The sequence below is a fragment of the Phacochoerus africanus genome, chromosome 15, assembly GCF_016906955.1.
Source record: "Phacochoerus africanus isolate WHEZ1 chromosome 15, ROS_Pafr_v1, whole genome shotgun sequence".
NCBI lineage: Eukaryota > Metazoa > Chordata > Mammalia > Artiodactyla > Suidae > Phacochoerus > Phacochoerus africanus.
The window spans coordinates 58,424,374-58,448,960 of record NC_062558.1 but is presented as its reverse complement, the minus strand read 5'-3'; the positions used below and the strand labels follow the sequence as shown (position 1 = coordinate 58,448,960).

Below are 24,587 nucleotides of genomic sequence, written 5' to 3'. Positions count from 1 at the left end.
GGATCTGGCATTGCTGCAGCTGCAGCATAGGTTGTAGCTGTGGCTCGGATTCAGTCCCTGGACTGGGAACTTCCACATGTTGCAGGTGAAGCCATAAAAAAGAAAGAAAGAAGTGAGGAAGGAAGGAAGAGGTAGAGTTCAAAATAAAAAATAACCAGGAGTTCCCATCATGGCTCAGTGGTTAACGAATCCGACTAGGAACCATGAGGTTACAGGTTTGATCCCTGGCCTTGCTCAGTGGGTTAAGGATCCGGCATTGCCGTGAGCTGTGGTGTAGGTCGAAGACATGGCTTGGATCCCCGCGTTGCTGTGGCTCTGGGGTAGGCTGGTGGCTACAGCTCCGATTCGACCCCTAGCCTGGGAACCTCCATATGCAGCAGGAGCGGCCCAAAGAAATAGCAAAAAATAAAAATAAAAAATAAAAAATATCCAGGTGCAAACTATTATATGTAGAATGGATAAACAACAAGGTCCTACTGTATAGCACAGGGAACTATATTGAATAGTCTATGATAAATCATAATGGAAAGATGTATATATGTGTATAACCGAATCACTGCAGCACGGCAGAACATTGTACGTCAACCTTGTACATTGTATTTCAATTTCAAAAAAGAAATATCTTTTAAGGCTAAGCAACTAAAGGGAAACCAAAGGGCCTCCCCAGGTCCCCATTAAAATGTCATCTTAAAGACTTTAAAACCTTGTTATTGCCAGGGTTCAATGAAAAGCTTGCATCCATAAAATGCGACTCTCAGCTTGGGGGTGAAAACAGAAGCAGAAAGGATACGAGGGATTGCGAAGAGCTGAGCAAACACGTGAAAGGAGGAGCCCCAGGCCATCTGCCAGGGAGCCACATATGTCATGACGAACTGTAGCTTCTGAAGCAGGTCCCCGAGCTGAAAGCAAAAGAGACAGAGACTCATCAGGAATGACAAACACAGTGGCAGCCATGTCACAGTCAGTTAAGGCTCCCGAGTTACCCTCAGGAAGGGCAGCGAGACTCCCGTTTGTCCTCTCCTTCCTACCTTCTTCTGTCCCATGTGCCAGGCACCTGTTTAAAGACATTTTCAAACAGCAACAAGATGATCAGAAGAAACCTGTGTGGCGAATCTCACCGGGCTCATTATTGGGGCCACAGGTATGGCGTCTCTTGGTGTTTCCTGCCTGGATCACTCACAGCTTGGCCTTCCCTCCCTCTCTCACACTGGGTCTTTCAGAGGGAGGTTCATATAAAAACCCATCACCATGACCACTGTTCCTGCTCTTGTACCAGGGTGTCCGCTGACCTCCTTGGCTGCTCTTGCTGGGGAAAATCACTCCCTACCACTGGACTGCAAGTGACAAAGTGCATAGGAAGCCATGACTGGATACGGGGCCCCTTGCATTTGCTAGACAAGCCAGCATGGAGAAAACTGAGTTCTGGGGGAGGAGAAGCGGGTGGAGAGAAGAGACCTTATGTGGCCTAAGGATGAACAGGAGCGGAAATGTGCTCAGGGGTTTGGGCTGGAGATTTGGAAAACGAATGTGCCGAGGAGGATGGAGAAGGACAGACTCCCTGCCTCGTCTAATCTTGCTTTGTGGTGAGAAGTGACTGATGGACCCCAGATGTGAAATTCTATAGCTGTCACGTCTACATGCCATCAGAGGGAATCCTACCAACACTGCCTCTGGACTCCACTCTTCATCCATGATGGACACTTCTCTTTTCAAAAAGCTGAAGTTTAGTTGATTTACAATGTTGTGTTAGTTTCAGGTGTACAGCATAGTGACTCAGTTATACATATACACGCATCCTTTCTTGTTCAGATTCTTTTCCCATATAGGCCACTGAACAGGACTGAGTAGAGTCCCCTGTGCTATACAGCAGGTCCTTTCTTGTTACCCATTTTATATATAGTAGTGTGTACATGTTCATCCTAACCTCATAATTTATCCTTCCTCCTGCTTTTCCTTGCAGTAAATAATGACCCGTCGGTTCTCTGTGTCCATGATATGTTTCTGTTTGGCAGATAGGATCCATATGTGCCATATTTTAGATTCTACATATAAGTGATATCATATGGTATTTGTCTTTCTCTGTCTGACTTACTTCACTTAGTATGAGAATCTCTAGGTCCACCCATGTTGCTGCAAATGGCGTTATTTCATTCCTTTTTATGGCTGAATAATATTCCACAATAATGGAAACGTCAAATGGCAGGATGTGTTTGTCCCGAGACTGATTAGCATACGAGACAGTGAGACACATTCACCAAAGCCATAATGTGAAAAGAGAGGCAAAATTAGAATTCTTAATTAGGCTCAGTAGGTGTTACATAGGATATCAAAAGACCACAATGAAAAGAAGGCAAAGGCTGGAAGATGGGACCATTAAGAGACGGTTCAAGGAACCAAGATAACTAAACCCTTCGGCGAAAGGCCAACCTTGTGATTTTGGCACCAAATGATGAGGTTATCTTGAACTGTTTCATGAAAGTGTCATGAGGGAAAATAAGGTTAATTAGAATCCTCTTCAAATCTTCCTTTTAATTTTCTTATCTCACCATAGTCTCATAAATGTCCTGGTTTTGCTATAATTTGAAATGATACATGCACCCCAATGTTCATAGCAGCACTGTTGACAATAACCAAGACAAGGAAACAACCTAAATGTCTATCAACAGAGGAATGGTTGAAAAAGATGTGATACATATACACACTGGAATACTACTCAGCCATAAAAAGGATGAAATAATGCCATTTGCAGGAACATAAATAGACCTAGAGAATATTTTGCCTAGTAAAATAAGTCAGGCAGAGAAAGACAAATCTAAAATATGACACAAACAAACTTTTATGAAACAGAAGCAGATGCACAGACATAAAGAACAGGCTTGTAGTTGCCAAGGGGGTGATGGGGGAAAGGATAGATTGAGAGTTTGAGGTTAGCAGATGCCAATTATTTTATCTAAAATGGATAAAAAACAAGGTCCTACTGTATAGCACAGAAAAGTATATTCAATATATGGTAATAAACCATAATGTAAAAGAATATAAAAAAGAATATAAATATCTATATATCATAAACTAACACAACATTGTAAATCAATTACATTTCAATAAAATAAATTTTTAAAAAATTTTAGGAATTCCCATTAAGGCTCAGTGATAATGAACCTGACTAGTATCAATGAGGCTGTAGGTTCCATCCCCGGCCTCGCTTAAGGATCTGGCGTTGCCGTGAGCTGTGGTGTAGGTATAGGTTGCAGACTTGGCTCAGATCCTGAATTGCTGTGGCTGTTGCGTGGGGCAGTAGCTACAGCTCCGATTCAACCCCTGGCCTAGAAACCTCCATATGCCACAAGTGCGGCCTTAGGAAGACAAAAAAAAATTTTTTAAGTATTCTGGTTTTGAAGAATAACTTTATTTTTTTTTTTTTGAAGAATAACTTTAAAGTGGAATTAAATATCGTTGGACTGGCCAAGGATAAATTTTCTTTTGAAAAACACAGCAAACATGGAGTTCTTAAGAAGTGACCAGCATCTGGTTGTGTACAGAACCCTTGGGTCTAGATGTGTTCACTGGGGTCTGTAGCCATAGACCTAGCAGTGAAGAATCGAAGGCAAAGAGAAGGTAATGGTGACAGAGAAAGAGAGAAGATAGAGCGAGGGACAGATAAAAACATATGATACCACTTACATGTGAAATCTAAAATACAGTACAAATCAACATATCTATGAAACAGAAAGACTTGTGGTTGCCAAGAGGGAGGGGGGAAGGGAGGGATAGACTGGGAGCTTGGGATGAGCAGGTGCAAACTAGTATATACAGGATGGATAAACAACGAGGTCCTACTGTATAGCACAAGGAACTATATTCAAAGTCCTATGATAAACCATAATGGAAATTTGAATATGAAAAAGAATAAATGTGTGTGTAACTGAATCACTTTGCTGTACAGCAGAAATCAACACAGTTTTGTAAATCAACTATATTTCAATACGATAAATTAAAAATAAAATATTAAAGGGAAATGAAGGAGGAAAATGATGTGATCGAACTCTGAAGGAATATGAATGCTGGGAAAGAAAAAGTTTTTTTTCTATTAACTTTCTGTTTCCAAAAATTTTTATTTTTATTATTATAGTTAATTTACAATGTTCTGTCAATTTCTTCTGTACAGCAAAGAAGGGTCAAACATATGTATGATGTATAGGCATAGACATATAGACATACAGACGTTCAAACACAGGACTACAGATTATATATATATACACACATTCTTTTTCTCACATTATCCTCTATCATGTTCCATCACAAGTGACTAGATTTAGTTCCCTGTGCTACACAGCAGGATCCTTGTAACTTTTTGCTTTCTTCCCTCTGGCATCCACCAGAGAGCTGATTCACTTGGCTTCCAAGTTCTCTGATAGAGGCCACTTCAGTGTTAATCCTGCAGTTGGTTTAAGCTTTGTGACTCCTGGATCTGGGCAGGGCCCCACAGCTCCTGGGACCTTGAGGTTCCGAGGATTGAGAGAGCAACAGTTTACTCTGTTATGTCAGCTGGAGGTTGTATCTCTGAGATTCACATAAAAACTGGTCTCCTCCCATCATCTTATCTCAGTCATCCCCCACCCCGGCCCAGTCAATAGGTGATTGGACAGACAGCTCTCACCCAGACTCAAACACTTGACTCGCTTCTGTTAAAAGACATGACTTCCTTTTTTTTTTTTTTTTTTTGCCTTTTTTGTCCCTATCGGACCGCACCAGCGGCATATGTAGGTTCCCAGGCTAGGGGTCCAATTGGAGCTATAGCTGCCGGCCTACACCACAGCCACAGCAATGTCAGATCCAAGCCGTGTCTGGGACCTACACCACATATCAAGGCAATGCTGGATCCTTAACCCACTAAGCAAGGCCAGGGATTGAACCTGCGTCCTCATGGATCCTCGTCAGATTCGTTTCTTATGTTTCAATTAAAACTTTCTTTTAAAAAAAGTTCTTGGTCTGGTTATTAAGAATTCATCCTGTGACTCATGCCTTGGTGAAAATTGGAAGCAGGAGCCAAATTACCTTATGTGATATATGACCCCCCAAATGCCCTAAAAATGAATCATGGGCTTTGCAAAGTTACTCCTGTTGGGTTTTCAGTGGATGACTATATCCTGGGAGGCTTTTAAGCCACTTCCTGGAAAAGCTGATAAGTAGGTCAGGCATTGCAACTACAATCAGACAGGCAGCCCCAGGGAAAGCCTCATCTGCAAGTGTAAAGCTCCTAACAAGTTAAACTTGGCTGCATGATGAATAAGTGAATCTATTACAATTATTTTTTGCTTAGCACAGCGAATTGTATTTACACATAAGCAAAACCAGTAATCAGGTGCATGCACTCTCACGCTCTAATAGCAGCCAAGGCCCCAGGTATCTTCGCTCTTTTCCTGTCTCCCTGTGCCTCATCTTCATGAACTTAGTGAAGAATAAAATGCAAGCTTTGTAAAGGATTTTCAATATGCAGCTCATAAAATAGACTCTGTTGTTCTTAATCACTGAGGCCAGACCTCCTGAATGCCAATTCTCTGTACATGAACGATTCCCCATCAACCCGATAATTTAATGCTCTTCCATAAAGCCCACCAGAAAAAGGAGGTTCTGGAGATGTGTCAGGTGTCAACACTACAGTGTTTAAGGGCCTGGGCCTCGGGGCTTGAATCCCAGCTGGCACCTAGCTTAGGGGCAAGACTAGGACCTTCCCTTACTGTTGCTGGAGGATTTAATGGCTTCACCTTTGTTAAGCACTTAGAAGAGTGCCTGGCAACTGTCAGTGCAAGATAAGGGTTTAATAAATAAACGTTAGGGAGTTCCTGCTGTGGCGCAGTGGAAATGAATCTGACTAGGAACCATGAGGTTGCAGGTTTGATCCCTGGCCTCGCTCAGTGGGTTAGGGATCTGGTGTTGCCGTGAGCTGTGGTGTAGGCTACAGACGAGGCTCGGATCTGGCGTGGCTGTGGCTGTGGCTGTGGCGTAGGCCAGCAGCTGTAGCTCCAATTCGACCCCTAGCCTGGGAACCTCCATGTGCTGCGGGTGTGGCCCTAAAAGGACAAAAGATAAAAAAAAAAAAAAAATGTTAGGACAAGCGGATATCTCATCTTGAGAGTGTACTTAGCTCACAATCAGGAAATTCTAGGGGTCCCTCTAAAACAACCGAAACTTGGCGTTCCCTGGTGGTGCAGGCAGTTAAGGATCTGGCATTGTCATTGCAGTGGCTGGGGTTGCTGCTGTGGCATGGGTTCAGTCCCTGGCCTGGGGATTCTGCATGCTACAAGTGAGGCCAAAAATAAAAAATTAAAAAATATAAAACAACTGGAACTTACCAAGTCCAGGTGCTCTTATTTTTCAGAGAAGGAAACCAGACTCGGAGAGGCTGAGTGAGCTGCTAAGGTCAGACAGTGAGTCACTGGTCTACGTGAATGAAATTCCTGGTTCTCTGCCTGGTCATAGATGTTTCTACCCCCCAACTTCACCATATCTCCTTGAGGCCATAAAGTACTTTCTGGAAGGACAGCAGTGGGGAAAACCTGCCTGTGCAGCACCTGAGAAAAGGCCTGCTCTACCTACACCTCCTGCTGAGAGCAATGGGGCAGCGTCACGAGTGTGAATATGACAATCGTGGCTGCAGCCACTACTGGGGACCTCTTCTGCATGTGCATGGTGACAAAGGGCTCTGCTCTGTCTGGGAACACCCTTCTCAGTATAAACGCCAAATTAGCGAAAGATGACACCATCTAACAAGCCAAGTGACACTAGAGTGGGCTCAACAAGATAGGCTGCTGGGTTACCTGCGCTGCTGCTTCTTTTTTTTTTTTTTTTTTCTTGACCTCGCATCCCACATGTGAAAGTTCCCAGGGCCAGAAATCAAACCCATGCCACAGAAGTGACCTGAGCCACAGCAGCGACAATGCCAGATCCTTAACCCACTGAGCCATCAGGGAAGTCCTACCTGCACTTCTTCTTCTTCTTCTTCTTCTTCTTTTTTTTTTTTGCTTCTTAGAGCCACACCCGTGGCATATGGAGGTTCCCAGGCTAGGGGTCCAATCAGAGCTATAACCGCTGGCCTACACCACAGCCACAGCAACACGGGATCCAAGCTGCATCTGTGACCTACGCCACAGCTCACGGCAATGCCAATTCTTAACCCGCTGAACAAGGCCAGGGATGGAACCTGGGTCCTCATGCGTACTAGTCAGATTTGTTCCCGCTGAGCCATGACGGGGACTCCCTACCTGAACTTCTTAAATGTACAGATCCAAGAAGATTGATGTGGCTTACATATGTTTTTTGGCCAAAAGGTTTGGAAAGGTGTGCTTCAGGTTAAAAGACTCAACTTCCACATTTTCTCTTTACACTTTTTCTTTCTCTTTTAGGATTCAGTCAGGGGAAAAAAATGAAAAATTGGGGGAGGGGGCTGGGGTGGGATGGACTGGGAATCTGGGGTTAACAGATACAAACCATTGCTTTTGGAGTGGGTAAGCAATGAGATCCTACTGTATAGCACAGGGAACTATATCCAGTCACTTAGCATGAAGCATGAAGGAGGATAATGTGAGAGAAAGAATGTATATCTACGTATGACTGGGTCACTTTGCTGTACATTAGAAATTGACAGAATACTGTAAATCAGCTATAATGGAAAAAATTAAAATAATTAAAAAAAGACAAAATGAAAAGTTGTTGGGAATCCAAAAGTGAGGTCTAAGCACAAAAGGAAACTTATATGTTGGTCATTAAGAAGTACGTATGAAGAGGCACTTTCTGCACCATATTAGGCCACTGTGTATAAAATAATAAAACATTTAAGGTAAGAGTTAATAGAAACAGCAACACCAGCACTGCCACATGCAGCATAGCGTGGTATTGAAGTACTTTAAATAGAAACCCCATTTCAATTAGCTATGAACTTGAATCTCTTCAGACAGTTTTTAGGAAGCTTGTCTCATTCCTAATGTTCTGCTTCCAAGATCTTAAATCTCAGCCCTATCAAAGCATAATATAAACTTCCCAAGTTACGCAGGGATGATGATAAGAGAAAACAGAGTCATTTGGGTCTTTCCCATTGAAAACACTAGGAAAAGACTAAAGAAAGTCACAATGGAATAATTCTGGCTGTTTCCTAAAGAAAGACACCATAAATACTCTCACTCCAGATAACCCTTTTTGGAAGTATCTTTTCCACTAGGCATAGACAGGCTGTTATATCTCTGCATAAATTCACAAACCATCTTAAAAGAAGTATCACCAAATAAAGGTGACCCTAATACATTTCTTTGCTAAATAAAACATAGGCCATCTTCCCTCTGGGGACTCCCTCCCCTCGCCCACAATGAAAGAACTCATCATTTGCTGGATGCTCTCAGACTGGGCATTTTCTTGGGGATTAAGTCCATGCCATATTCCATTTGACGAAAGTATGATTTTCAGAGTTCCATCATGACTCAGCAGTAACGAACCCCTCTAGCATCCATGAGGACTCGGGTTCCATCCCTGGCCTCACTCAGTGGGTTAAGTATCCGGTGTTGCCATGAGCGGTGGTGTAGGTCACAGGTTCGGCTCAGATCCTGCATTGCTGTGGCTCCAAATGGACCCCTAGCCTGGAAACCTCCATATGCCACAGGTGCAGCCCTCAAAAGACAAAAACAAACAAACAAGTGTGATTTTTCCCTCCCAATCCCAATCACTATTTTTTATCCTACTGCTCCAGCCATACTAGTCTCCCAGATTAGTTCTATCACTTGTCCCCTGCCTTTTTGCATTTTTTGGTCAAATTTAGCTATTTTTTTTCCTTGGAAAAATATGCAACTTGTGATTATCAGCGTTTGATCTTGAAGAGGCATGCATACAAGGTTGAAAAGATTCCCAGGGAGAGGCTGTTGAATTAAAGTTGAACTGAGTTCAAAATGAGAGAACACTGAGGGAGCAGAGACAGGAGTGCCTGGAAGGGAGATAGACAAATGGGAGGAAATTTGGAGGTTCAAGAGAGGGAAAAAGTTGAACTCAGATGGGAGCCAATTGAGGGATTGAAAGGCAGGAACAAAAGAATTGGGGAAAACTATCAAGATATTTTGATGCCCAGGTAGTAATGGGGGGGGGGGGTAGAAAAATTGTCAGGAAAGAATGGAAAAAGTCAAGCTAGTGAGATTTCAAATGTGGGATACTGCTTTTGGGGGGAGGGGGCTCCCCTTTTATAGAATAACAGATTGATAACAGCAAGTATGACAATTAAATTTGGGGATATTAGCTTTAAAAACATAAATATTCTCAAATGGGGCAGACAGTATGAGTTAGAGTTTTATAAACATATTCAGGCAGTGGTTATAACTTGTTACACAACTGAATTTCAGAATGTGAGAAATGGAGTCTATCTCAGTACACAGTGTATGTTGGGAGACTATCACATTGGTTAGCAAAATATGGTTGAGCTTCAGAGAGCATAGGAATGCATAAAGGTTACTATCCCACTATAAAAATGACACTAAAAATAAAAAAAAAAAATTCAGAGTTCCCGTCATGGCTCAGCAGAAACGAATCTGACTAGCATCCATGAAGACGTAGTTTCAATCCCTGGCCTTGCTCAGTGGGTTAAGGATCCGGCATTGCCATTGAGCTATGGGGTAGGTCGCGGGCATGGCTTGGATCCCGCATTGCTGTGGCTGTGGTCTAGGCCTGCAACTACAGCTCCAATTTGACCCCTAGCCTGAGAACCTCCATTTGCTGTGAGTGTAGCCCCCCTGAAGATTAAAAATTAAAAAAAAATTGTAAGAAAATTTAATTAATAGCTCAATTCAAAAGAAGGAAAATTCTCCAATAGTCAGACCCAAAGAGGGAATTTAAAATGAGCATGTTAAGTCTGAATATGTGCTACATGGATCTGAAGGGCAGCCATGCCCACTGAAGCATGAATTAGAGAAGACCCACCTACCAGTGCTGGGAAAAAGCAAAAGATTTTCCTTCTGCCTGGTATAGGGTAGATAAAAATCTATCACCAACAATACACCAAAGCTTTGGCCATCATAATGTAGGAGGGTGGAGTTTAAACTATTCAGAAGAGCAGGAATGCAAAACTGAGAGACTAACATTAAAAGCAGTGGAGGATGACACATTTTTCTTGCATAAATTGTCTTCAGGGACACTTCCACAACCAGAATATGTAGGCCTCCCACAGATAAAACAACTTCCCAATGAAGATCAGTCTACCATGAAAATTACAAACTACACAAGGAAATGAGCAAATGAGAAAAAAATCAGTAGATGCAACACCCAGGACCACTAGCATCCCAAGAATTGGAAGTAATAAAAAATATAAAAGATTCTAAATAAATGAGTTAAGAGCTGACAAAAAGGAAGCAATAACTTTAAAAAGTAACATAATATGCAAAATGAACAAATGGAATTGAAAAAGAAATACCAATTCTAGAAGTGGAAATGAAGTTATTAAAATAAAACCCCCAGGAGATGGTTTAAAAGCAAATTAGTTACAAAACAAAAAAGTAGAGAAAATGGGAGGCCTGAGTAAATTATCTGTAACACAGCACAGAAAGATGAAAAGGAAAACTTTTGAAAGGCTAAGAAACAGAAGGGACAGGAGAAAAAAAAAAAAAAAAAGATATAATATACTCCAGTTGGAGTTCCAGGAAAAAAAAAAATACAGTGAGAAAGTGGAGAAAAAAATATTTGAAGGGCAAATGGTTAAGAATTTTCCAGAATTTAGGAAAACCTGAGTTCTTCATTGAAGAATCATATCAAGTCCTACAGAGGATAAATAAAAACAATCCACACCTTGCTATCTATCATAGTAAAAGGTGTAATATCAAAGCCAAATAAAAAAATACTTCTTACAGATTACCTGCAATGGAACTGTGAACAGACAGCAGACTTTTCATTAGCGAAAATATATGCCAGAAGACAATGAAACAATGTTTATAAGGTTATAAGAGAAATATTTATCAAATTAGAGTTTTGTACAGCACTCCAGTATCATTTAGTGTGAGGTAGAAATAAAGACCTTTTGGATAAAGACTGAGATAATTTATTACTCATGGAACTTTGAATAAAGGACAACTAATGATGTACTTCAGTAGGTAGGAAACTCACCCTTAAATGGAGAAAGAACATCTAAGAAGAAAAGATGAGGGGGGAAAGCCTGCTAAAGTGTTAAAATATCAATATGCTGATGAATTGCGAAAGTAATCATAAAAATAGGGACTCATCTGAAGGTTAAACAAAGTACTAGGTAACATAAAAATTTAAGATGCGAGAGGGGAATTGGAGAGAAAACACTAAGTCTTTGGACTGTGTGAGAGAAGAAAAGATACTTTCATTTCATATGCTAACCTTAATAATTTAAGAGTAACCACCAAACCACTACAGTTTTCAAACTTCAACATGTATCCGAATCACTTGGCAAGCTTGTAAATCAAAGATTCTGGTTCCCACTTGCAGAGGTCCTGATACAGTAGGTTTAAGACGGATCCAAGAATAACTTCCCAAGTGATGCTGATGGTGCTCTTCTGTGGACCACACACATTGAGAGTCATTGCACTAAAGGATTGGAAACAATAATCAAATAATCAATGTCCAAAGCACTAACAGGAAAGAAAGGATCAAATAATAAATATTTAATTCAATAGAAGGCCAAAAAAGAAGGGGTAGGGGAACAAAGAAAAACATCATACATAGAAAGCAAAAAATTTCATGATAGAGAAAAGTGCAAACATATCAGTAATCAGAGTAAATATAAATGGATAAAATTTGTACATTAAAGTACAGAGATTCTCAATTTGAGCTAAAGAGAAAAAATTTTTTTTTTCTTTTAGGGCCGCACCCATGGCATATGAAAGTTCCCAGGGGTCGAACTGGAGCTGCAGCTGCCAGCCTATGCCATAGCCACAGCAACACGGGATCCAAGCCATATTTGCAAACTACACCACAGCTCACAGCAATGCTGGATCCTCAACCCACCAAGTGGAGCCAGGGATTGAACCCACATCCTCATGTCTAGTTCAATACCATTGAGCTACAATGGGAACTCTCCAAAGAGAAAAATTATGCTAGATGCTTTTATAAGAAGTATTAAAACTGACTTATAAAGTTTTAGATATGAGAATAAAAAATATCTACCAGGTAAATCCTAATCAAAAGAGAGCTTGCTTACCTATATTAATATTAGACAAAATAGACTTTTACTCAAAAAAGGATAAAAAGCAGTATATAATGATGAAAAGAAAGAGTCACCGATGAAGATAAAATAATTGGAATGTATATTCTTGACCATATAGATCAAAACATCTAATTAAAAATGGACAGGATTACAACAGAAGATTAACAAATCTATACCATAGGGGGAGATATTAAGACAGGCATCTCAGAAAATAATCATTTCATTAGGCAATAAATAAATAAGGATGTAAAATATGTGGCCAACAGAATTAACAAGTTTATCTAAGAGGTATGTGTATCAGAACCTTGTAGCCAACACAAAGACAAAGAATACGATGTTCAAGCAATGTATCTTTATAAGAATTTATGAATTACTACAAAAGAAGGCTTAACTAATGCTAAGAATTGACATTATGCAAATTGCTTTACAATCAAATTGGGAGTCAATAATAAAAAGCAACAAAATAGTAATAGCAATAGCAACCACAAATTTTGCATATGGATATGATAATAATAAAAACAACACTGAATTAACAGAATAAATCATAATCAAAATTAGAAACTACTTTAAAATAAATGATGATGAAAAGCAGTAACTTGTGGGACTCAGTTAAAGCATTTTGTAGAGGAAAAGACACAGCCTTGAAATGTGCACCTTAGAAAAACTTAACAGTTTATATTGGGGGTCTATTTTGTAACACAAGAAATGAAGAAGAATATTATCGGAAAGGAAAATACAGATGTTCTGATCCATTAATAAAAACTCAGAACTCCTCAATAAAATATTTGCAAAATGAATCTATAATGTATAAAAATACATCATGATCAAATGTAATTCAGTTCATCACATAATGGCTTAATAATTTGAAAAAAGTCAATAAAATTCGCAAAAAAAGAAAAACCATAAGATGTCCAATTGAGGCAGAAAGGATGCTGAAAAATTTAACACTCGCTCACAAAAATCCCTTGAAATCTGGTAATAAAAATGTTCTACTTGGAGTTCTCATTGTGGCTCAGCAGGTTAGGAATCTAACAGTGTCCATGAGGGTGTGGGTTCAATCCCTGGCCTTGAGCAGTGCGTTAAGGATTTGGCATTGCCACAAGCTGCAGCACAATTCGCAGATGCAGCTCAGATCAGGTGTTGCTGTGGCTGTAGCATAGGCCTCGGCTACAGCTCCCTTTCAACCTCTAGTCTGGGAACTTCCATATGCCACAGGTGTGGCCATAAAAAGAACAAAAAAAAAAAGTTCTTCTTAACCTGATAGAGTATCAGTGCTATAGTGCAGTAAACACCATATTTAATAGTAAAATGAAAATTTCAGGACTATTCAGGTAAGAGGTATCTGATTAACCACAACAGAAAAGTGAAAATAGAACATTAAAGAAGACAAATATCTAAGGAACAAGAAAGGGAACCTGGGATATTAGGCTATCATCTGTGAAGAGCACTTTAGAAAATTATAACTAAGAACAGAAATCGGGATGATAGAGGCATGAAGGTACCCAGCAGGGGTAGGCTACTTAGGCAAATGAATGTGCAACTAATAAAGGAATATGCGACAAGCCCTGATTCTTTGATTAGCTAACCTTATGCAGCCTAACAAATTCAGACCCCGAGGAGAACATGACAGAAAATGTTAGGTTCATATTTCATAAGTGCTAATTAGTGCACCCATAAATGCAAATGAACTCACCATTGCACATTTAAATTTTATAACCTACCAAAAGGTAGAAACGCACAAAATAAAAGGTCTTGCTGAGAACCCTAAGGACTAGGAATTAAATGTAATCCTGCATCTGTGTGTGTGTTTCTGCTTGGGGGGGAGAGTAGAGGTACAGGCTCCGGTGTGTGGGGAGGTGGAGGTGGGGGTGGACAGATGACGAAAGCAACTGGGAAGAGAGCTTGGTTCTTTAAGCGTCCCGCCCCAAATGAACTTGGACTGAAATGTACTGTTAGTGTATACGTTCTGCCTTCCTTTCCAATTTCTTGGTGCTTTAAATTCCGTGTGTTAGCTTCATCCAACCCCTCTGTATAGAAGAGTCTGCTGTTCTTTGTTTTGGATTTTATTTAGCTTTCTCTTCCCTGTGGGGAAAAGGGAGCCTTCTGGATTATGCTTTTGGGGGCTTCCTCCCTCTCAAAGATTCATTATAACCCTAAGAGTGATAAATGTAGTTTTTAGGAAGAGGGTGTGAAGGCCAAGTTCATAAGCCTCCTCTCAGGACACAAGCTGCTGCTTTTACCCTTATAGCATTTTAGTAAGAGAAACAAATAATGCTAATATATGCAGCTGTGAGACAGCTTTTTCTCCATCTTTTTTGAAGGTCCCATCCCCCACATACCTCTTGGGTCCCTAACTCATGCACTGTCCTGAGATTTTATACCTGCAAAAACATTTCATTAATCCAGTGCACACAGGAGTAAGGTGATGCAGTAAGGTTCCGTATAGCAAAAGCTTTCTGCTTTATGCGCCTAAACTTTATGGTGATAATACAGCCTTGCTCTAAAACATGAAATAGTTTAGGAGTTCCCTGGTGTCAAAGCAGGTTGAGGATCCAGCATTGTCACTGCTGTGGTTTGGGTCACTTCTGTGGGGCAGGTTTAATCCCTGGCCTGGGAACTTCCACATGCCTCGGGTGTGACCAAAAAGAAAAAAACAAAAACAAAAAAACAACAAAGAGTTCAGAACTGCACAAATTATAAGGTGAATACTCTTGTTACCTACATCATTCTGAACTAACTTCCAGAACTAGCCACAGTTAAGGACTGGTTGAGGAGTAATCCTTCCTGGAATTTTCTTTTCTTTTTGCATTTTAGGGCTGTGCCTGTGGCATATGGAGGTTCCCAGGCTAGGGACTGAATTGGAGCTATAGCTCCCAGCCTACACACAGCCACAGCAATGAGGGATCCAAGCTGTGTCTTCAGCTTACATCACAGCTCACAGCAATGCTGGATCCTTTAACCCACTGAGCGAGGCCAGGGATAGAACCTACATCCTCATGGATACTAGCTGGGCTTATTATAGGTGAGCCACGACAGGAACTCCCCTTCCTGGAATTTTCTGCATGTGCACATGGGCAATGCATGCATGGATGGGTGTGTCTGTCTGTGTGTGTGTGCTTTTTATTTAAATTAAATTAGCAATATACACTGCTCTGAAACTTTATTTTTCAGTTTCACATTTCATGGACATCTTTCAATGTTGGTATAAGTTGTTCTTCCTTGCATCTAATCAACTGCATAATATTCTATTGTTCAGTCAGATAATCTATTGAATCATTATACTACTGATAGACATCCAGGTTGCAAAAACAAATTTAAAACCACAGTTGAAGAGGAATTCCCACTGTGGTACAAAGGGATCAGCAGTGTCTTTGCAGCATTAGGATGCAAGTTCGATCCCTGGCCCTGCACAGTGGGTTAAAAGATCCAGTGTAGGTCAAAACTGCAGCTTGGGAGTTCCAGTTGTGGCACAGTGTTAACCAACCTGACCTTAGTGCATGAGGATGCACGTTTGATCCCTGGCCTCACTCAGTGGGTTAAAGGGTTTGGTGTTGCCTGAGCTGCGGTGTAGGTTGCAAATGTGGCTCAGATCTGGCATTGCTGTGGCTGTGGCGTTGCCATCAGCTGTAGCTCTGATTCAACCCCTAGCCTGGGAACTTCCATATGCTGCACCTGCAGCCCTAAAAAGCAAAAAATAAAAATAAAAACAAAACTAAATAAACCCTGCAGCTTGGATCTGATCCTTGGCCCAGTAACTCCATATGCTGTGGGTGCAGTCGAAAACAAACAAAACCCCTCCAAATGCAAAAAAACACAGTTGGAGAAACTTTCACACACTTATCTAAGAGATCACACAAAGCCAGTGCGATGGCTTTAATACAGGGCACTCCCCTGACTTTGATCACTGGGTGGGCACATGGTCCACACTGGGACAGTCATGACATCCCCCTCTGGCCGTGATAACTAATGGTAGGCTTAAGAATGGTCTGAGATACAGACAACAGGTACAGGTTGTTAATTTCACCAGCATTGCTCTATGAAGGTGGGGCTTCTGGGAGCTAACTCCCTGTAAGGGAAATGAATCCAAGCAGAATTAAGCAAAAAATAAGCAAGAATGAGTGAGCAAAAAGAATTGAGATACCATTGTTCTCTCTGGCTACTGTCACATCTCACATGAGATCAGGTACCCAGTCATATGTAGTAATATAGTCCCAACTTTAATCTGAGTTTTTCTCACCTGCCATCAAAATGTTCTCATATACCAAATTTATCAAAAGGTCAAATAAAATGGAAGAGTAGTTGAAAGAGCTTCTGGTTTCTTCTCCTGGACAGAGAAAGCTGGAGAGAGCAGAATTCCTCCAACCCTTACAATAAAAAACAGCCAGATGAACTTGAAATTTATGGCTAGTGCTTTTTTTTTTTTTTTTTAACCTATTGGAGAACTGGGCTATAGAGAAGCCAGCTAGCCCACAGTCTAAGGGCAGACAAACACCTTTGGGGAGAGAACATATAAGAAGTACTCGATCCCCTGGCGTAGACATGATCAGAAGCTGGTAGGAAGAGTTTGTCCAAAAGAGATGATGAACTGGTGACAGTCAGGTGTAGGTTGGTGGGACACAAGGGGGCCCCTGGGGAAGACAGACACGGCAGTCTCCATGCACTCCAGTGGGTGCTCACAGCAAAGATGGAGGGAATCCTAAGGATGTGTCTGATTCAGTACAGACCCCAAGGAAGGAAGCAGCAGACATGTGGAGGGACATGAAGATCTGCTAGACCCTTTCCCCCGACCCCTCTCATGGGACACAGAGTCTAGTCTGTGGAAGAAAGGTCAGCAGACACTGCTGGCTTCAAGGCATTGGTGAAAAGTCACTGCTCCTGGGGGAAGGGACCAACACTACAGCAACAAAGATCTCCCCTCCTGAAGAAGGGGCTGGAGTGCCTGCTGGACCCAACTGCAGTTGGAGGAGGGACAGGAGACATGAGAAGGACACAGCCCTGAGAGCAAGGGACTGGGTGAAAGCCTAAGACTGAGTTTAAGTAGAAAAAAGAGAACATCCTCCCCATGCACCCCACCCCCCTGCCATCAAGCTAACAAGTTTCAAGTAAAAAGTAAGTAGATGTTGATGGGTGAGGGACAGGAAAGGCAAAGGAGCATGCGAAGAGCCATGCCAGAGTAGCATGGACATACAGCTGAGCACTGAGCAGATGCTGCTCTGGAAACCAACCCCCAACCTAAACACAGGTATCCTTCAGGAGTTGTGAAGTCTATGGTGCCATGAGGGTAATCATGGCAACCACAAATCCCCAACCTGGCCCATTCTCAAACTTTGTTAATTCAAACCCGCATTAAGGAGTTCCCATGTGGCTTAGTGGGTTAAGAACCCAACTTTGTGTCTGTGAGGATATGGATTTGATTCCTGGCCTCACTCAGTGGGTTAAGAATCCAGCATTGCTGTCAGCTGTGGCCTAGGTTGCAGATGCAGCTCAGATACAGTGTTTCTGTGGTTTTGGCATAGCCCAGCAGCTCTGATTCAACCCTTACCCTGTGAACTTCTATATGCTGTAGGTGTGGCCCTAAAAAGAAAAAAAAAAAAATCCTGCATTAAAAATCCAGCAGAAGAAAGGCATGCTCAGCTCCAGACATAAAAGCTATTTATTTTATTCTCTATGTCCTCCACAGATGTCTAGCTTCCAACACAAAATAAGACATATGAAAAGGCAAGAAAAGATAGATTCCAAAACGAATAAGCAACAATTAGAACCAGACTCAGATATGAAACATATGTTGGAACTACCTGACTGGGAAATTAAAATAACTGATTAATATGTTAAAGGCTCTAATGGAAAAGGTATGCAATGTGAAAGATTAAATGGAAATTTTCAGCAGGGAGATGGAAAGTATAAAAGACTCAAATGGAAATGACAGAAATGGAAAACACAGTAAAAGAGATACAGAATGTTTTCAGCAGGCTCATCCCACTAATACAGTCAAGGAGAGAATCAATGAGCTTGAGTATAGGTCAGTAAAAATGACCTAAACTGAGTGAATTCAAAAAAGAAAACATTATGAGTATCCAAGAGATAAATAACAATATCAGGCTAACATTATTTGCATTTTGAACCTCAGAAAAAGGGCAGAACAAAGAAGTGTTTGAAGATATAATGGGCAAGAAATTTCCAAAATAATGACAGACATCAAGCCACAGATTCAAGAAGATTGTATAACACCAAGGAGGATAAATAACCCAAACAAGAAACTGAATAAACAAATAACAACAATAATCCCTATACAACACTAGACATATCATAATCACATTGCTAAGAATAAAAGAGAGAAAATCTTGGAGGCAGCCCCCTAAAAAGACACATTACACAGAGAACAAAAGAAAAACTACAGAAGACTTTCTGTAGGCCAGAAGATGATGGAGTGACATTTTTTAAGTGCTTGGGAGGGGGGTCATGTGCTCAGGAACTGTCAACACAGAATTCTATACCCAGTAAAAATATCTTTCAAAAATAAAAGAGAAATACTCTCTCAGGCAAACAAAACTGAAAAAAAAAATCATTGCCAATAGACCTACACTATAAGAACTAACTTTTCAGGAAGTTCAAGCAGAAGAAATATGATATAGGTTGGAAATTTGGATCTACACAAAGAAATAGAGCATCCAAAATGACATAAGTGACAATAAATAATGCTTTCTTATTTTAAATTGTCCTAAAAGAACAATTTTGCTCTAAAGCAAAAATAGTAACCATACTTAAGTTCTCTTTGGCTCAGCAGGTTAAGGATCTGGCATTGTCAGTGCTGGGGCTTGGGTCACTGCTGTGGCCCAGGTTCAATCCTTGGCCTGGGAATTTCCACATGCCATGGGCGAGGCCAAAAAAAAGGAGACCATTTAAACCAAGAGACTATAAGCTGATACACAGTAAGCATTCAGTAAAAATTTAATTCATTACCTAAAAATATTAACAATGTATCATGTGTTTTTAGCATACGTAAAAATAAAGCATGTAACAATAAGACTGAGGATGCCACTGTTGAAATTCCTTACACTACATGAGCAATGGCATAATACTATTTGAAGGTAGATTCTGGTGAATTTAAGTCTCATATGCTTAATGGAATAGCAATGACTTTAAAAAAAAAGAGGTATAAATAATAGTCAATAGAAGAAATAAAATGGAATAAAAAAGTAATTCAGAGTTTTTTCTGCTACTCTTTGCTTCACAGCCCTAATCAGAGGCTCCCTCCAGGGGTCCCCATAATATGTGGCTTATTACTTCATATCACATGGAAAGGGGAACAGCATCCGGCTGATAAGAATGGGATCTGGAATTAGACAGAGCTAGGATCTCATCCCAATACCACCTTTCACTAGTTGTGTGATCTTGGACAAGCTCTGCTCCTCTGAGCCTTAGTTTTCCCATCTGCAAAGTAAATACAGTAATGGTATCTATCTCAGAACTTTTTATTGTGAAGAGTGGATGAAATCATCCATGTTAAGTTTTTAGCACAGGACCAAACATATAATAAGTGCTCAATAAATACAGATTATTTTATTTATTGCCCTTATGACAGTGTTTCAAAATTAGTTTTTAAATGTTTTCTCATATGTGTATACGCGCTGCCAGTGATAACTGTATTTGTTGCAGGCTTTTGGTTATCTTGGAGTGTAGCTGTATATGTATTGTCACATATTGGACATTGTGCACTGTCAACCACACTCTGTTAGTTACAGGTGTACAGTTTTGGGTATATGTGCGTTGTCAGTGATACTGTATTTATTACAGATGTATAGTTATCTTCTAGCAAGTAAGTAATACAGACACATAGTGAATTTGAGTGCAGTAAGTATTTTTCAGGAAGTGAAACAATGAGTTAAAAAAAGCCTCAGGTGTTTTCATAATCATCCAGTGCACAGGCTATAAGAGGCATGGTCGGGGGGTGCTCAATGGAATTTACCTTGTTATTTCTTGAATCTCATTTACATGCCAGATCTTTGCAATTGTCACTGATTTTCCTGATAAGAGTGGTATTCCCCCTCTTTTTCTCCACGGATATTTTAAACTTCACATAATAACCATCTTGGTGTCACTGACTGCTTTTCTGCCACTAAGGCAGAAGCACCATGGTTTGGCCCGCTCAAAGTACTTCCAAAAACTGGCAGAAAAAGGAAAGAAGGAATGAGAAGGAATGTGACTTCAAAGATCTTGTCCTAAATATGAATCCCTGGGAGTTCCTGTCGTGGCTCAGTGGTTAATGAATCTGACTAGGAACCATGAGGTTGCGGGTTCGATCCCTGGCCTTGCTCAGTGGGTTAAGGATCCGGTGTTGCCGTGAGCTGTGGTGTAGGTTGCAGGTGCGGCTTGGATCCTGTGTTGCTGTGGCTGTGGTGTAGGCTGGCAGCTATGGCTCCGATTCAACCCCTAGCCTGGGAACCTCCATATGCCATGGGAGCAGCCCAAGAAACGGCAAAAAGACCAAAAAAAAAAAAAAAAAAGAACCCATGGTAAAGGACACTATTTGGAATCTGCAGATTCCTCTCTGCAAATCCTGCAGAACCAGAAGCCTCCTCCCAGTGAAGGAGAGCAGATGCCAGTTGTTAGCCTGCTAAAGAAGATGATGCCCTGGCTCATAACTGCATCGAGAGCTCTCTTCAGGAGGGATTTTAAGGAGGGCATGCCTCATTGCTGAGTAAGGAAGATTTTCAAAATGCTTTCAGTGAAGAGAGTTTAGGTTTTGTTTTTGTTTGTTTTTTTTTTTTTGGTCTTTTGTTTTTTTAGGGCTGCCCCCATGGCATATGGAGGTTCCCAGGCTAAAGGTTGAATCAGAGCTGTAGCTGCCAGCCTACAGCACAGCCACAGCAATGCCAGGTCCAAGTTGCAGATGTGAGGCGAACTTGATAACCACTATACTACGGAAACTTACTGAGCCACAGATGTGACCTACACCAGAGCTCATGGTCATGCCAGATCCTTAACCCACTGAGAGAGGCCAGAGATTGTACCTGAGTCCTCATGGGTGCTAGCTGGGTTCGTTCACCACTGAGCCATGAGGGGAACTCTGAGAGTTTAGATTTTTCACCTCTCCTGAATTTCCTGAAGCCACGCTTGTAGCTTATGCATGCCTCAAACACACACCACTTCCCCTTCTCTGATGATTCAGCCGCTGTAGCTCTTCAATTCTACAGCAAAAGCTAGAGACATTTTTAAAAATGACAGTCCATAAATACTTCTTTGACATATTAGCAGGGACACACTTGGCTATGCAGATCGTTGAACAACATGACTAAATCCAGAATTTAATAGCATATACTCTGGCAGGAGAATAAAGGGAAAATGAAGGGGGAAAAAAAAAAAAGACATAACTCCTACTCGGCTTGAGGTCCCAAAGGTGGAGGGAAAACTGACCCTTCTTTGAAGGCTGAGATGCAGAGATGCTGCTATAACATTCATTTCAGCCTTCCTTCCCTTCCCAGGAGAGGAATTACAGAAACTCACATGGTTTGAATTAAAAGAACCCCATCCTCTTCGTATGTGGGTGTGACGTGGGCAGAAGACAAGAAAGTTGATGAGTTAGGTTATAAATCTTGACTAAAGGCACTTCCCAGCAGTTACAAGACACAGTTAAGGAGGAGTCACAGCCCTGACCATATGTGGCCAACGGGGGGACAGCAGCTTGTCGCAACTGGGGTAGATCTACAGCTAGAAGCAGATTGCGTTTTACCCTCTCAGTTTTGCAAAAGGGGCTGATTCCGGAGCACAGAGCAAAGGCTCACAGCTGAATAGCCAGCTCTGCTGGCCATGTATTTAGTCCCCCACTGTGGACAGGACAGCAGGCAGCCGTGCGGCAGCTAAACAAGATTTATTACAAGCCAAGGAAATCAAAACACACACCATGAAAAGCCCAAGAAGGGAACTCTAAGTGACCTGTGTGCTCAGTCTAAAACCACCCCTCCCCTCATGTCCTCTCTTGCCCCTCACTGTGACTCACCATCTCTCTAGAGTAATAAGACGTCATGCAACGCCAAATCCAAGCTAAGATTCCACGTCTGACAAACCAGTTTTTCCATCTTTGTGCTTTCAACCGAAGTCAATTGTATATGTACTGAGTCATCACCATGACCGTGCGTTTCGTTTGATGTTTCAGGAGGTAGGAAATAAATAAGCACCCCATGGTCCCAGGATTTGAGGAGTTTCCAATCTTCTTGGGAACCCAGACACATCAGGCTGTACTTTTTGTTTCTGGACACAGCACAGAGCCTGTGAAATCCTTCTGACCATCCTGGGTGGCAGCTACAAGTGAACATGAGTCTCTGAGCACCTGGAAGTTGTGCTAGATTCTTGCAGTGGTTTTGTGCAAACCACTTCTGCAAACCAGCTTTTTTTTTAAGGGCTGCACCTGCAGCATATAGAAGTTTCTGGATTGGGGTCGAATCAGAGCTGCAGCTGCTGGCCTACACCACAGCCAGGGCAACACTGGATCCTGAAGCCACTGAGCAAGGCCAGGGATCAAACCCAAATTCTCAGAGACAACATTGGGTCCTTAACCCACTGAGCCACAACAGGAACTCTGCAAACCAGGTTTTACTCCCAGGTTGGGGCAGACTGGGAATGGGACCAAGTTCAAGTCTAGCTCTGGTGGTAAGTGACTCTGGGTAAGTTACTGACCCAGAGTCTGTGCAAAAGAGCACCACAGAGGTTTACTGCTTTCCTGCTGTGTGCCTGATCCGGTTCTGGAAACTGGAACATGTCAGTAAACACACAAATATCTTGGTCCTCAGAGAACCTGCAATCTAGTGGGAGAGACAATAAAATGCTAAGGAAGTCAAGGATAGAGTTATGTTAGAAGGCGGCGAATGGCACAGCAAATAGGTGACCCAGCGCAGTGGGGGAAGATGGGGAAGCTGGATGGAGGGTAGAGCAGAGGCAAGTTGCAGTACAAGTCAGTGGTCAGGGAGGTCTGACTGAAGTGAACCCAGAGCCTAATGCCTTGAAACTGCTGCTGGAGTGAGCCAGTCAATGTCTGGGGAGAAGCGCGAAGCAAGAGCTGGAGCCAGAGGCGTGAAATGACAGCAGGCTTCCTGCAATGGACGAACTCCAGTGACAGCGGGATTAAGCAAGGGCGAGACCAGGAAGGGGGCCAGAGTGGTGATGGAGAGACAGCTGGAGCTGGCCTAGGGGCCAGGGGAAGGGGTTTGGCTTTTACCCTCTATGAAACGAGGAGCCATTTCAGGGTTCCAAGCAGGGACAAGATCTGGTTTGTGTTTTCAAGGGAAAACCTGAGGGATTTCTACTTTCAGTGCCAACACGAAAAGAGACGGGAAGTTGTCACTTTCACAAGACGAAAAACCAGACAAACTCAAAACCAATGACTCTTTTTAGACCCATCAGATGTCTGATGCTTCAGGGAAAGCCACCTTGCTGGAATCTGGGGATACAGGGGAGTCCAAAGTGTCAGTGGGACCTGCTTACCTGAGGCAGAGCTGCTAGAACCACGACACTGAAATGATGATGCTGACAGTTGCTGGAGGCATAAGACTGAGAAATTCCTGGGCACCACAGTTTTGGGGGCCCCTACCCTTTCATAGGTGTTGCATCTAGAAATACCAGCAGGTTATCATGGTGAAAAGTCCAAAAGGATCCCCTTGTGGGTCTGGCAGGGGTGCAGGGGGCGGGGGGGATTAACCCTTGTGAAGCACAATGCCCCACCACCAAGGGCAAAGGGGTTTACCTGGGCCTTATCCCAGTGGAGGGAAGGGAATTCCTCCCACTTCAGCTAATCCCGCCCAAGGGAGGAAAAAGCCGTCAATAGGTCAAGGCTTCAAAGGACTAGACTGAAGATGCTACCCACCCGGGGCAGGGGTGGAGCACATGGGAAGAAGGAAATCTCCAGCATTCTGGAAGCGCTTATGAAGGACACAGCCCTTAAGAAAAGACTGAAAAAAAATTTTTATGAAAGAAAAAAGCAAAACAAAACAAAAGCTCTAGGAGTTCCCTTCGTGGCTCAATGGTTAACGAACCCAACTAGCATCCATGAGGATGCAGGTTTGATCCCTGGCCATGCTCAGTAGATTAAGGATCCAGCATTGCCATGAGCTGTGGTGCAGGTCACAGATGAAGCTCGGATCTGGCGTTGCTGTGGCTGTGGCGTAGGCCAGTGGCTACAGCTGCTAGTTGATCCCTAGCCTGGGAACTCCAGTATGTCTCAGGTGCAGCCCTAAAAAGACAAACAAAAACAAAAACAAAAACAAAAACAAAACTCTATAAGGCCCTCAGTTTTCTTTTGAATACAGATTGGTGTCCATATAATAGCTGAAAGAATGGCATATAATTATTACTGTAACTACCCAGAAATACCATGAGCACCACTTGATAAAGCAGAAAACTT

The 24,587-nt window shown here is 42.0% G+C and overlaps 1 protein-coding gene across 1 annotated transcript in view; it reads right to left on the bottom strand.

Moving 5' to 3' along the window:
- LOC125116958 (pecanex-like protein 2) overlaps window positions 1-24,587 on the bottom strand; it is a 267,908-nt gene that overhangs the window by 97,599 nt on the left and 145,722 nt on the right. Inside the window, exon 21 of the mRNA XM_047762658.1 lies at window positions 791-899. Within this exon, the coding sequence (XP_047618614.1) occupies window positions 791-899 (109 nt within the window). The remainder of the gene's footprint in view (window positions 1-790; window positions 900-24,587) is intronic.